The sequence below is a fragment of the Erpetoichthys calabaricus genome, chromosome 10 (assembly GCF_900747795.2).
Source record: "Erpetoichthys calabaricus chromosome 10, fErpCal1.3, whole genome shotgun sequence".
NCBI classification, from domain to species: Eukaryota; Metazoa; Chordata; class Cladistia; order Polypteriformes; family Polypteridae; genus Erpetoichthys; species Erpetoichthys calabaricus.
Genome location: NC_041403.2, coordinates 38,165,002 through 38,179,150, shown reverse-complemented (window position 1 = coordinate 38,179,150; position 14,149 = coordinate 38,165,002). Strand labels below are relative to the sequence as shown.

The 14,149-nt window shown below is 39.1% G+C and overlaps 1 protein-coding gene across 1 annotated transcript; it reads left to right on the top strand.

Moving 5' to 3' along the window:
* The first annotated feature begins 6,056 nt into the window (after positions 1-6,056).
* On the top strand, positions 6,057-8,730 carry prmt6 (protein arginine methyltransferase 6). The gene has a single exon (XM_028811100.2). It carries the CDS (start codon positions 6,146-6,148, stop codon positions 7,187-7,189), a length of 1,044 nt encoding a protein of 347 aa, XP_028666933.2. The 5' UTR covers positions 6,057-6,145; the 3' UTR covers positions 7,190-8,730.
* Positions 8,731-14,149: the final 5,419 nt, after the last annotated feature.

Here is a 14,149-nt window from a genome sequence, read left to right as displayed (position 1 = left end):
GGACATTTGCCTTCCAAAAAGTTCAACTTTTGTCTCATCAGTCCACAAGGTATTTTCCCAAAAGTCTTGGCAATCATTGAGATGTTTCTTAGCAAAATTGAGACGAGCCCTAATGTTCTTTTTGCTTAACAGTGGTTTGCGTCTCGGAAATCTGCCATGCAGGCCGTTTTTTGCCCAGTCTCTTTCTTATGGTGGAGTCGTGAACACTGACCTTAATTGAGGCAAGTGAGGCCTGCAGTTCTTTAGACGTTGTCCTGGGGTCTTTTGTGACCTCTCGGATGAGTCGTCTCTGCGCTCTTGGGGTAATTTTGGTCGGCCGACCACTCCTGGGAAGGTTCACCACTGTTCCATGTTTTTGCCATTTGTGGATAATGGCTCTCACTGTTGTTTGCTGGAGTCCCAAAGCTTTAGAAATGGCTTTATAACCTTTACCAGACTGATAGATCTCAATTACTTCTGTTCTCATTTGTTCCTGAATTTCTTTGGATCTTGGCATGATGTCTAGCTTTTGAGGTGCTTTTGGTCTACTTCTCTGTGTCAGGCAGCTCCTATTTAAGTGATTTCTTGATTGAAACAGGTGTGGCAGTAATCAGGCCTGGGGGTGGCTACGGAAATTGAACTCAGGTGTGATACACCACAGTTAGGTTATTTTTTAACAAGGGGGCAATTACTTTTTCACACAGGGCCATGTAGGTTTGGATTTTTTTTCTCCCTACCCTAAATAATAAAAACCATCATTGAAAAACTGCATTTTGTGTTTACTTGTGTTATATTTGACTAATGGTTAAATGTGTTTGATGATCAGAAACATTTTGTGTGACAAACATGCAAAAGAATAAGAAATCAGGAAGGGGGCAAATAGTTTTTCACACCACTGTATATATATATATATATATATATATATATATATATATATATATATATATATATATATATATATATATATATATATAATACAATGTGTTTTTATGTTACAGTATTTGTTGAAAATTTTATAAGTGTAAAAAAGAAATGCAATGCTGTTATGGCATATGGCAATAAAGTCCAATTTGAACATATAACAAATAATAAATATAATAAAGACAAGAACTGCTGATTTACAAAATGCTTTACTGATTATGGCCAGACAAGCTGTGGCACAAATCCCTTGTGAACAAGGCAGAAGAAGAAATCTGTGCATCTAACAAACAGTACTACAAATTTCCATGGGACAATGGGGGTTACTGAAAACTAGCATAACCCAAAGGTCAAGTCTCTGAGCATTTCTAGAGGCACACTTCAGAGTGCCAGAGTTTGAGTCTGATAATCCCCTGGGTTGAAAACGTCGGTACTTTCTGTGTATTTTCACTATGAGGCAAACCGCCTTGTGTAGAATACATGAGTAGCGTGGTCAGCCCTTGGTGCCACAAGGTCGGAACAAAAAAAGAGTCATAATACAGTATACCAATCAAAAAGATTTTAAGAAAATGAACTAGAAAAAGTAGGTCAGAAATTGCTTGGATGGATTCATGGCTATTTTTCTTCTTTTTTCACAAAAGTTGAGATGGTTCAAACATGAAGTAAATGTGGATACATATTGATCGCCTATTTTCTGCAAAATTCATGGTGTTGGAATATTTATTTAATGAAAATCACATGAATTCTTGGTACTAAAACTCTAAAACTTAACTCATGAATATTTGAACTTGATAATTTAAACAGTGTGGAATCAAGTTTAGATAAACTCTGCTTCAGATATCTTTTTCTCTAGTTTTATAAGTCTTGCCCAAAAGTGAAAGTTTCCTTTAATGCCTGCAGTGTTTGGCAACTTTTCAAAAAATACAATGCCATTATGCTCTATAACATTTAGTCAAAAAAGTTTAATGTTAATTATACATTTGAATGTGTATAGTACAAGGAGGGGGCGGCACGGTTACGCAGTGGTAGCACTGCAGCCTCACAGAAAGGAGACCTGGATTAGCTTCCCGGGTCCTCCCTGTGTGGAGCTTGCATGTTCTCCCAGTGTCTGCGTGGGTTTCCTCCCACAGTCCAAAGACATGCAGGTTAGGTGCATTGGTGATCCTAAATTGTCCCCAGTGTGTGCTTGGTGTGGGTGTGTGTGTCCTGCGGTGGGTTGGCGTCCTGCCCGGGATTTGTTCCTGCCTTGCACCCTGTGTTGGCTGGGATTGGCTCCAGCAGATCCCCGTGACCCGATGTTAGGATATAGTGGGTTGGAAAATGACTGACTGACTGACTAGTACAAGGAGTTTAAATGTGCTACTTGAAAATACACTGAATTAAAAATGCTGGTTTTGGTTAGAATGAATCAACAATGAACTCAGCATCCAAGTGCTGTGAGCAAGTAAAATTAACTTATATGTCACTAAGCTGCCACCATTTTTTACAACTCTTGATTGTAATAGGGACAATCATAATACAAGTCACATACTGCAGTGTTAGATTAATTAGGTGATTATTTACTGTAGAAGTATGAGTTTATATCCCCAAGGCCTGCCAGCAAATGGTGCATATACATTATATTTGATTTGTATCCCATTTAAATCCATTTCAATGCGCAACTGATTTATAATGAGATTATTAGCATCACTGGCACTTGTGTGATAGTAAAAACGCTTACTTTCGTGATATCAAAGTTTATTCAGCTACCTGACGAAAATAAAAACATTTCTTTCACTAATATATATAATATTCACATTAACTAAAACATTTTGACTTGATTGAAGATCTTTTCCCCTTCAAGCTTAGAATGTAGAACATATTACCATATATTAGAGCAAGCAGCGAAGCAAAAGGTAGAAATTGTGTGATTAGCATGGAAGGAGTCTTGGAACACCTCATCAAACAACAATTAAAATTTGACTCTCAATGGGGAATTGGAAAGAGACAGCTGATCAACATTTGCATCTTAATTTGGATGTGTACATCTTGCGTGACTAGAAAGGCTTCCACATTCATTTAAGAAGCAGTAAGGAAGTTTTAATGAGTAAAATGTTTTTAAAAGGCCTGGTGTTGGACAACTTTTTTCTTTCTTAATAGACTGAATTGCCTTCATGCACCCATCACATTCTTTAGCCTGTTTATCCCATCTTTCCGTGTGTACATGTACACTCATATGAAAAAGTTTGGGAACCCCTCTTAATTCTTTGGAATTTTGTTTATCAGTGGCTGAGTTTTCAAAGTAGCAACTTCCTTTTAATATATCACATGCCTTATGGAAACAGTAGTATCTCAGCAGTGACATTAAGTTTATTGGATTAACAGAAAATATGCAATATGAATCATAACAAAATTAGACAGGTGCATAGATTTGGGCACCCCAACAGAGATATTACATCAATACCTAGTTGAGCCTCCTTCTGCAAATATAACAGCTTCTAGACGCCTCCTATAGCATTTGATGTGTGTCTGGATTCTGGATGGAGGTATTTTTGACCATTCTTCCATACAAAATCTCTCCAGTTCAGTTAAATTTGATGGCTGCTGAGCATGAACAGCCTGCTTCAAAACATCCCATAGATCTTCGATGATATTCAAGTCAGGGGACTGTGACGGCCATTCCAGAACATTGTACTTCTCCCTCTGCATGAATGTCTTTGAAGATTTTGAACTGTGTTTTGGGTCATTGTCTTGTTGGAATATCCAACCCCTGTGTAACTTCAACTTTGTGTCTGATGCTTGAACATTATCCTGAAGAATTTGTTGATATTGGGTTGAATTCATCCGACCCTCGACTTTATCAAGGATCACACAGCCCCACAGCATGATGGAACCTCCACCAAATTTAACAGTAGGTAGCAGATGTTTTTCTTGGAATGCGGTGCTCTTCTTCTCCATGCAAAGCGCTTTTTGTTATGACCAAATAACTCAATTTTTGTCTCATCAGTCCAAAGCACTTTGTTCCAAAATTAATCTGGCTTGTCTAAATGAGCATTTGCATACAACAAGTGACTCTGTTTGTGGCGTGAGTGCAGAAAGGGCTTCTTTCTCATCACCCTGCCATACAGATGTTCTTTGTGCAAATTGCGCTGAATTGTAGAACGATGTACAGACACACCATCTGCAGCAAGATGTTCTTGCAGGTCTTTGGAGGAGATCTGTGGGTTGTCTGTAACCGTTCTCACAATCCTGCACATATGCCACTCCTGTATTTTTCTTGGCCTGCCAGACCTGCTGAGTTTAACAGCAACTGTGCCTGTGGTCTTCCATTTCCTGATTACATTCCTTACAATTGAAACTGACAGTTTAAACCTCTGAGAGACCTTTTTGTAGCCTTCCCCTAAACCATGAGACTGAACAATCTTTGTTTTTGAATCTTTTGAGAGTTTCTTTGAGGATCCCATGCTGTCACTCTTCAGAGGAGAGTCAAAGGGAAGCACAACTTGCGACTGACCACCTTAAATACCTTTTCTCATGATTGGACACACCTGTCTATGAAGTTCAAGGCTTAATGAGCTAATCCAACCAATTTGGTGTTGCAAGGAATCAATATTGAGCAGCTGCATGCATTCAAATCAGCAAAATTACAAGGGGACCCACATTTTTCCACAGCCAGTTTTTCACATTTGATTTAATTTCATACAACTAAATACTGCTTCACTAAAAATCTTTGTTCGGAAAACACCCCAGTACTCAGATGTTCATAGGAAATGAAAGACATACCACTGTTATCTTTTTTGTTGAAAGTAGAGTAAATTATTATGCAGGCTGAGAGGGGTTCCCAAACTTTTTCATATGAATGTATATTCTTAAAAAGACAATGCTGATATTATGATATGACAATTCTCCACATGCTGATGTTATTATAGATAGATAGATAGATAGATAGATAGATAGATAGATAGATAGATAGATTCTTTATTTGAATAATGTTTTATATACAATATTATACAAAACATTTTAAAATGAATATAACTATGCAAATAATTTATTCACATATTAAAGTAGAATAACAGAAACATAAAAGAAATCACCAATAACATTCTCATAAAGAAATTAATGAGTAACCATTAGGAAGGCTTTAAACAATTTTGTTTCTTTGCAGCTCTTAATTAACCCAAGTGACTTTACATACATCAAACATTCATTCAGAAAATTTTTTAAAAAGGGACTACAACTGATCCATTAAACACTTAGGAATTAAATATTTCCCAAAATAATATTTTAAAAAATTGATCAGAAATGAATTTGTATAATTAATAAGATTTGTTCTCATAAAAGATTATCTTTTATTTTGAAACAATAAGATAATACAACTGAATTTCTGGGTAAGACAAATAGACATTTCTTTCTATAGGTTTCTAGGGACAAGACAATCAAAAAATGGTGGTTCCGGCTGTGAAGTACAAAATGTCCAATTTTATCTATATCTGAAAATATTTTCCTAATACAGGTATTAATTGGGTACATTTTATAAAAAAAATATATTATTAGATTTCCCAATCCTTTGGTAACAGAGGATAATCTCTAGCAATTAACCAAGCTTTCAGGCAAAAAAATGTATCTTTAATAAGCAATCTCATCCCAACCCCCTCAAATTTACACTCTTGGATGAATGTGACTTAAGAAGTATGAATCCTGATACATTTATTATTACATTTTTTGTTCCAAAATATTCAGAATGCCAGTAAATAGATGGGGAAGGCTTGGTACAACTGTATGATAATGCTTATATAAACAAACGTTCAGTGTATTAGCATGTACAACTGAAAACAAGATCCAGAAAAGACTTATTTATTCCAAATAGTCGATTTAATTGATGTAAAATTATGTGGGGGAAAAAAACACACTTTCCTGCCCTTTGTCTTTCAGCATAAATATATGACAAAGCATCCAGGAATTTCTCACACTAACAGTCGCACCGAATAAGAAAATTAAGGCCATCCTATCTCTGGATACCTCTACTAAGCAGTTTTCAGAAACTGCAACTGTGTCGCTTTAAAATTCAAGCCAATCGTTATACTCTCTGGGAGGTGTAGTTTAAAAAAGCTGAAGCAACGTGCAAACGTAAGAAAAATGCGCCAAAAAGAACTCGACTTCCCAGCAATCAGTGCGGCACACTCTCCTGAACGGACAAAGGGGACTGAAGGGAGGTGTCTGACAAGTGGCGTTGGATTTGTCCCCGAAACAGCACAGTTTTAAACACAAAATGTCACTACCTACGAAGAAGAGAAAGTTTGATCGTACCACACAGGACAAGCTTTACTTCGAAAGCTATTCCGACGTCACGATTCACGAGGAAATGCTTGCAGATAAAGTCCGGACCAATTCCTACAGGTTGGGCATTTTAAGGAACTATAAATCGATTAGGGGTAAAGTTGTGCTCGACGTGGGAGCCGGCACGGGAGTGCTAAGTGTGTTTTGTGTGCAGGCAGGGGCTAAACGGGTCTACGCGGTGGAGGCGAGCTCGATTGCCGAGCAAGCGAAAAAAATCGTGAAGCTGAATAAGATGGAAGATGCGATCACAGTCGTGCATGGCACGGTGGAGACCATTGAGCTGCCCGAAAGCGTGGACGTAATAGTTAGTGAGTGGATGGGCTACGCGCTGATGCACGAGTCTATGCTGCATTCCGTGCTGTTTGCGCGCGATAAGTGGCTGAAGCCTGGCGGCCTCATCTTACCCTCCCTGGCCGAGCTCTACATCGCTCCCATTAACGAAGCAGTAGCCGAGGACCGCCTGAATTTCTGGTACACCGTGAAAGAGCAGTACGACGTGGATATGACGTGCATGTTCGATTTTGCGAGGAAGTGCATCATGAATAACGAGATCGTTGTTAACAGCGTCTCTGTGGAAGACGTGCTCTCCCACCCGGCGAAATTCGCGGAGCTCGATCTGTACAAGGCTACCACGGAGCAAGTAAAACGCGTCAGCGGCGCCTTCAGCTTCGAGTGCTTCGGCTCCTCCTCCGTGAACGCCTTCTGCCTCTGGTTCTCGGTTACGTTCCAGGGCGAAGACAAGCCTTTAGTGTTAAGCACATCTCCATTTAAACAGGAAACTCACTGGAAACAATCCATCCTGTATCTGGACGAGCCCGTGGATGTTGTTCAAGACACTAAAATCATGGGAGAAATCACACTGTCTCCCTCAGAGAAAAGCCCGAGACACATATGCGCGCACTTGGACTGTACTATAGGAGAGCAGAAAATGAAATCTAAGACTTTTAAGTTGGGTGAAAGTCACTGTGATGAATAATGAAGATTAGTGTGAGCTAGCTGTGGAACGCCCCCACCCCCATACCATCAACAAATTCATTTATTTAAACGCTCAAAAGGACCTCAGTTCATGAAAATAAAAGGCTTGCAACTAAGATCACCCTGAATGAAATGTGGTTTCCCATTTCTCAGCCTATTAATGCAAAATATGGTGCCCTTGAGCAGGAGGGACTTGCAAGCTCCCTTCCAGCTGCATTTGTGTGAGATGTTGCATTGTTTGCCGCACGTTTGGTCTGCCTGTAGGCATTCAGCTTTACTCTCTTCCATGTTATGAGAAGTCAAAATTGAGTTGTGCAACCTATATATTCCATTTTTTTTAAAGAATAATAAAGATTGGCTTCACAGTGGTGGTCTCAGTGCACCTGTGATAGATAGATAGATAGATTGATTGTCTAGAATTGGGCATTATGCTTATTAAAATCTGCACTGAGACAAAATTTTAGTATTATCATTCAGTAGGAATAAAAAAATTCAGAAGTGTTTATGATTGTTTCCCACATTTATGTCATATAGTTGAGCAAAAATAGAGAAAGGCGTTCTCACTAAACAATTTATTTTTAGTAGTCTGTTACTTAAAATGCAATTGAATTAAAAAAAAAAAAAAAAGATGTGCAAGGCTAAATTTTAATTGCTTACATTGTGGTGCTAAATAGCATCCAGGAGTGAGAAAGTGGCATCTTCAGACACTCCTGGAGATAAAAGCCGAAGCCTGTAGAGTATCCTGATTATTATTCTGCCTGGAGACTTGAAGAACTTTACCAGCTGTCTTATTATATTTCTCGGAGAAAAAAAATCTAAAAATGTTTTGAACTCATGTATTTCTTCATATTTTTTTAAAATCATTTATTCCAAAACAGCAGAAAAAGTGTTAATTATGTCTCACTTAACAAATGTTTGAGTCAGTGATTTTTCAGAAGCTCATGTGAATGAAAACTTGAAACTTCTCCCTCCAAGGTCATGAGCTTGATGCACTGTAAATTGCCATCAAATACACCTGTTATCTGTTACAGATTCTCCCAATGAACAAGTAAATATCAAATAACTGCTGTCATTTTTTAGAGTAAAGGTACTGTATTTTGATCTTGATACGGCCTGCATCTGTAACCTTTTTGAGATTAAGGAGGCAGCCAATAAACTAATGCAATTACTTTTTCATAAGGAAAACCTGGGAAATGAAATTTATTTCAAATAGAAAACAGCTGCTACCTTTGGTAGAAAGGAAGAAGAATAATCCACATTTTTATTGTAGGACTTAGGTTTCCACTACCTTGTGACTCTGAATTGAATGTAACGGGTTCAAAAATGAATGGATGGAAATTTCAATGTAATGCCTATTTTGTATTCCTCTTACATTTAAAGTGTAACTTTCTAACTACCATGTGGAAATAATAGAGGCAGATTTCTATACCCATATTCACAGATATAAACACTTTGCTACGATTAAAAAATGTATGTGTGCATATATAACATCCATAATATTCAGGACAAACACACATTTTTACCTTGATTTACCCATTTGCTCCACAGTTTAAAATTACAAATCAGACAATTCAGTGCACACTGCAGACTTTAATTTAAGGGTATTTACATACATTTCGGCAACAGCATGTAGAAGTGACACTTTTTCTACACATTCCCCCTATTTCAGGGCACTAGAAAGTTAGGGACATAGCAATGGCAGGTCTATTAAAGTCATTATGTGTGTTGCATATTCTTTGCATGCAATGACTGCTTGAAGTCTGCGATTCAAAGACATCAGCAGGTGCTGAGGATCTTCTCTGGTGAAGCTCTACCAAGCCTCTTAATTCTGCCATCTTCAGCTCCTGCTTGTTTCAAGGGCTTGTCTCATTGCGTTTTCCTTTCAGTATATGGAAGGCCTGCGCAGTTGGGATTTCAGTTTAGTTACTGGCTTGTTCATTCAAGAATTTACCATTTTCCACTGCCTCAGCAGTATGTTTGGGATCATTATATTGTTGTAGGATGAAGCGCCGGCTATTGAGTTTAGAGGCATTTACAGGAACTTGAGCAAATAAGATGTTTCTATACACTGCAGAATTCATTGTGCCTCTGCCATCAGCAGTTCTATCATCAATGAAGAGAAGTGTGCCAGTGCCAGTGGCAGCCATACATGCCCAAGGCATAACACCCTCACCACCATGTTTAACAGATGAGTTGGTATACCTAGATATTGGGCAGTTTCCACACTTTAATCTTACCATCAGTCTGATCAGGTTCATGTTTGTCTCATCTGTCTGCAAGACTTTTTTGCTAAAATCTGCAGGCTCTGTTAAGTCCTTTTTTGCAAACTGTAATCTGGCCATCCTGTTTTTGAGGCTACCTAGTGGTTTGCATCTTGCAGTGTGGCCTCTGTATGTTCATGAAGTCTTTTGCAGATTGTCGTCTTTGTCACATCCACATGTGCCTCCTGAAGACTGTTTCTGATCAGTCGGACAGGCGTTTGGGGCTTTTTCTTTACCATAGTGAGGATTCTTCTGTCTTCAACAGTAGAGGTTTTCCTTGGCCTAACAGTCCCTTTGCAATTACTAAGCTCACCAGTGCCTCCTTTCTTCATAATAATATTCCACACATTTAATTTAGGTGCACCTAAGGTTTTACTGATGTCTCTAATGGTTTGATTCTTGTTTTTCAGCCTCATAATGGCTTCCTTGACTTTCATTGGCACAGCTCTTACCTTCATGTTAAACAGTGCCAACTACAGACTCCAAAGGGTAGAAGCAAGCTGAGGTATCTTATACCTGCACTACTGAAGCAATGAAGCTCACCTGAGGAATCACATCTGTGACGCCAATTGTCCCCAAACATTATGGTGTGTAAAAAGTGTTTTCATTTCTATGTGGTATGACCGAAATGTATGCAGATACCCTTAAATGAAAGTCTGCAATGTTCACTTTAATCACATCTGAATTTTCCATTTTGAAATTATTAATTGGGGAGCTGAGGGATAAATTATGTAAAAATTTATCCCAAACAATACGGAGGGCACTGTTTATGTGTGTGTGTGTGTATTGTCACAAACTCCACAAAGAGCCATAGCAAGGTTTGGGGCAGCCACCAGTATACACTGTATTTGGTTTCCTGGCTGCAAATTGCAAGTAAATGATAGCACTGATGTGCACAAAACAGAACTGAGGGAATAGGGAAAAGGTGGAGGCCTTTAACGGGGAAGACAGGAAGTGAGATCAAAGGGCTCAGGCTCATGTAGGTCTTCAGCCATAGGTTCGAGCCCAGACATGACATCACAGGGGCCAAAGCCGGCAAGGTCTCCTTCCATAGGCTCAGACCCGGAAGTGACGTCAAGAGGGTCAGGTGGAATCTCCCGTGACTGGTATGCAGGAAAGGGAGAAAAAGAGTCAGTGCACTCTGCCACATCCTGGTTTGAATTGGAATTGCCCTCACTTAAGCCCTGTAGCTGCCTCCCATATGCATGTGTGTGGCAGTATATATATATATATATATATATATATATATATATATATATATACATACAGTTAGGTCCATAAATATTTGGACAGAGACAACTTTTTCTAATTTTGGTTCTGTACATTACCACAATGAATTTTAAATGAAACAACTCAGATGCAGTTGAAGTGCAGACTTTCAGCTTTAATTCAGTGGCATGAACAAAATGATTGCATAAAAATGTGAGGCAACTAAAGCATTTTTTAACACAATCCCTTCAATTCAGGGGCTCAAAAGTAATTGAACAAATTAAATAACTGGAAATAAAATGTTCAATTCTAATACTTGGTTGAAAACCCTTTGCTGGGAATGACAGCCTGAAGTCTTGAACACATGGACATCACCAGATGCTGGGTTTCCTCCTTTTTAATGTTCTGTCAGGCCTTTACTGCAGCGGCTTTCAGTTGCTGTTTGTTTGTGGGCCTTTCTGTCTGAAGTTTAGTCTTCAACAAGTGAAATGCATGCTCAATTGGGTTAAGATCAGGTGGCTGACTTTGCCATTCAACAATTTTCCACTTCTTTGCTTAAATAAACTCCTGGGTTGCTTTGGCAGTATGTTTTGGGTCATTGTCCATCTGTATCATGAAACGCCGCCCAATCAAGTTGACTGCATTTAGCTGGATTTGAGCAGACAGTATGTTTCTGAACACCTCAGAATTCATTCGACTGCTTCTGTCCTGTGTCACATCACCAATAAACACTAGTGTCCCAGTGCCACTGGCAGCCATGCACGCCCAAGCCACCACACTGCCTCCACCATGTTTTACTGATGATGTGGTATGCTTTGGATAATGAGCTGTTCCACGCCTTCTCCATACTTTTTTCGTGCCATCATTCTGGTAGAGGTTGATCTTGATTTCATAAGTCCAAAGAATGTTTTTCCAGAACTGTGCTGGCTTTTTTAGATGTTCTTTAGCAAAGTCTAATCTAGCCTTTCTATTCTTGAGGCTTATGAGTGGCTTGCACTTTGCAGTGCACCCTTTGTATTTATTTTCATGCAGTCTTCTCTTTATGGTAGACTTGGATTTCGATACGCCTACCCCTTGGAGAGTGTTGTTCACTTGGTTGGCTGTTGTGAAAGGGTTTCTCTTCACCATGGAAATGATTCTGCGATCATCCACCCACCACTGTTGTCTTCCGTGGACGTCCAGGTCTTTTTGCGTTGCTGAGTTCACCAGTGCTTGCTTTCTTTCTCAGGATGTACCAAACTATAGATTTTGCCACTCGTAGTATTGTAGCAATTTCTCGGATGGGTTTTTTATTGTTTTTGCAGTTTAAGGATGGCTTCTTTCACTTGCATGGAGAGCTCCTTTGACCGCATGTTGTCTGTTCACAGCAAAATCTTCCACATGCAAGCACCACACCTCAAATCAACTCCAGGCCTTTTATCTGCTTAATTGATAATGACATAACGACGGACTTGCCCACACCTGCCCATGAAATAGCCTTTGAGTCAATTGTCCAATTACTTTTGAGTCCCTGAAATGAAGGGATTGTGTTAAAAAATGCTTTAGTTGCCTCACATTTTTATGCAATTGTTTTGTTCACCCCACTGAATTAAAGCTGAAAGTCTGCACTTCAACTGCATCTGAGTTGTTTCATTTAAAATTCATTGTGGTAATGTACAGAACCAAAATTAGAAAAAAGTTGTCTCTGTCCAAATATTTATATATACATACATACATACAGGTGCATCTCAATAAATTAGAATATCATCGAAAAGTTAATTTCTTTCAGTAATTCAATTCAAAAAGTGAAACTCATATATAGATTAATTTCACACAGTGATATATTTCAAGTGTTTATTTCTTTTCATTTTGCTGATTATGGCCTACACGTAATGAAAAACCAAAATTCTGTATCTCAGAAAATTAGAATATTACATAAGACCAATGAATGAATTATTTTTAATACAGAAATGTTGGTCTACTGAAAAGTATGTCCATGTACGCACTCAATAGTTGGTCAGGGCTCCTTTTGCATGAATTACTGCATCAGTGCGATGTGGCATGGAGGCGATCAGCCTGTGGCACTGCTGAGGTGTTATGGAAGCCCAGGATGCTTTGATAGTGGCCTTCAGCTTATCTGCATTGTTGGGTCTGGTGTCTCTCATCTTCCTCTTGATAGATTCTCTATGGTGTTTAGGTCAGGCAGGTTTGCTGGCCAATCAAGCACAGTGATGTCATGGTCATTAAACCAGGTATTGGTACTTTTGGCAGTGTGGGCAGGTGCCAAGTCCTGCTGGAAAATGAAATCAGCATCTCCATAAAGCTTGTCAACAGAGGGAAGCATGAAGTGCTGTAAACTTTCCTGGTAGATGGCTGCACTGACTTTGGACTTGATAAAACACAGTGGACCAACACCAGCAGATGACATGGCTCCCCAAATCATCACTGACTGTGGAAACTTCACACTGGACCTCAGGCAACTTGGATTCTGTGCCTCTCCACTCTTCCTTCAGACTCTGGGACCTTGATTTCCAAATGAAATGCAAAATTTACTTTCATCTGAAAAGAGGACTTTGGATCATTGAGCAACAGTCCAGTCCGTTTTCTCCTTAGCCCAGGTAAGACGCTTCTGACGGTGTCTCTGGTTCAGGAGTGGCTTGACACAAGGAATGCGACAGTTGTAGTCCATGTCCCGGATACATCTGTGTGTGGTGGTTCTTGCTCCAGCCGCAGTCCACTCCTTGTGAATCTCCCCCAAATTCTTGAATGGGCTGTGCTTCACAATCCTGTCAAGGTTGCGGTTATCCCTGTTGCTTGTGCACCTTTTTCTGCCACATTTTTTCCTTCCACTCAACTTTCCATTAATATGCTTGAATACAGCACTCTGTGAACAATTGTCAAGTCAGCAGTCTTCCCCATGATTGTGTGGCTTACTGGACCAGACTGAGAGACCATTTAAAGGCTCAGGACACCCTTTGCAGGTGTTTTGGGTTAATTAGCTGAGTGGAGTGGGACACCATGAGTCTATAATATTGAACTTTTTCACAATATTCTAATTTTCTGAGATACTGAATTTTGCCTTTTCATTAGCTATAAGCTATAATCAGCAAAATGAAAAGAAATAAACACTTGAAATATATCACTCTGTGTGTAATGAATCTATATAATATATGAGTTTCACTTTTTAAATTGAATTTCTGAAATAAATTAACTTTTTGATGATATTCTAATTTATTTATGTACTGTATATAGTGAACACTAGGGGGGCCTTCAGAGCCCCAGACTGCAGACACACTGTCAAGAGCTTCAATAAAGTGTTTATTTAACTAGGATATCTTACACTGGTCACAATCCTGATTTCTCTCCACAAAAATATTCCCCCATCTCTCATCCAGGCAGTCTTTGTCCACTTCCTCCCAACTCAACTCACCTGGATGAGGCCAGTGGTTTATTTCATGCCAGACCTAAGAGTACTTCTAGTTTCAAATGACTACAGCTTGGAAGTCCTTCCG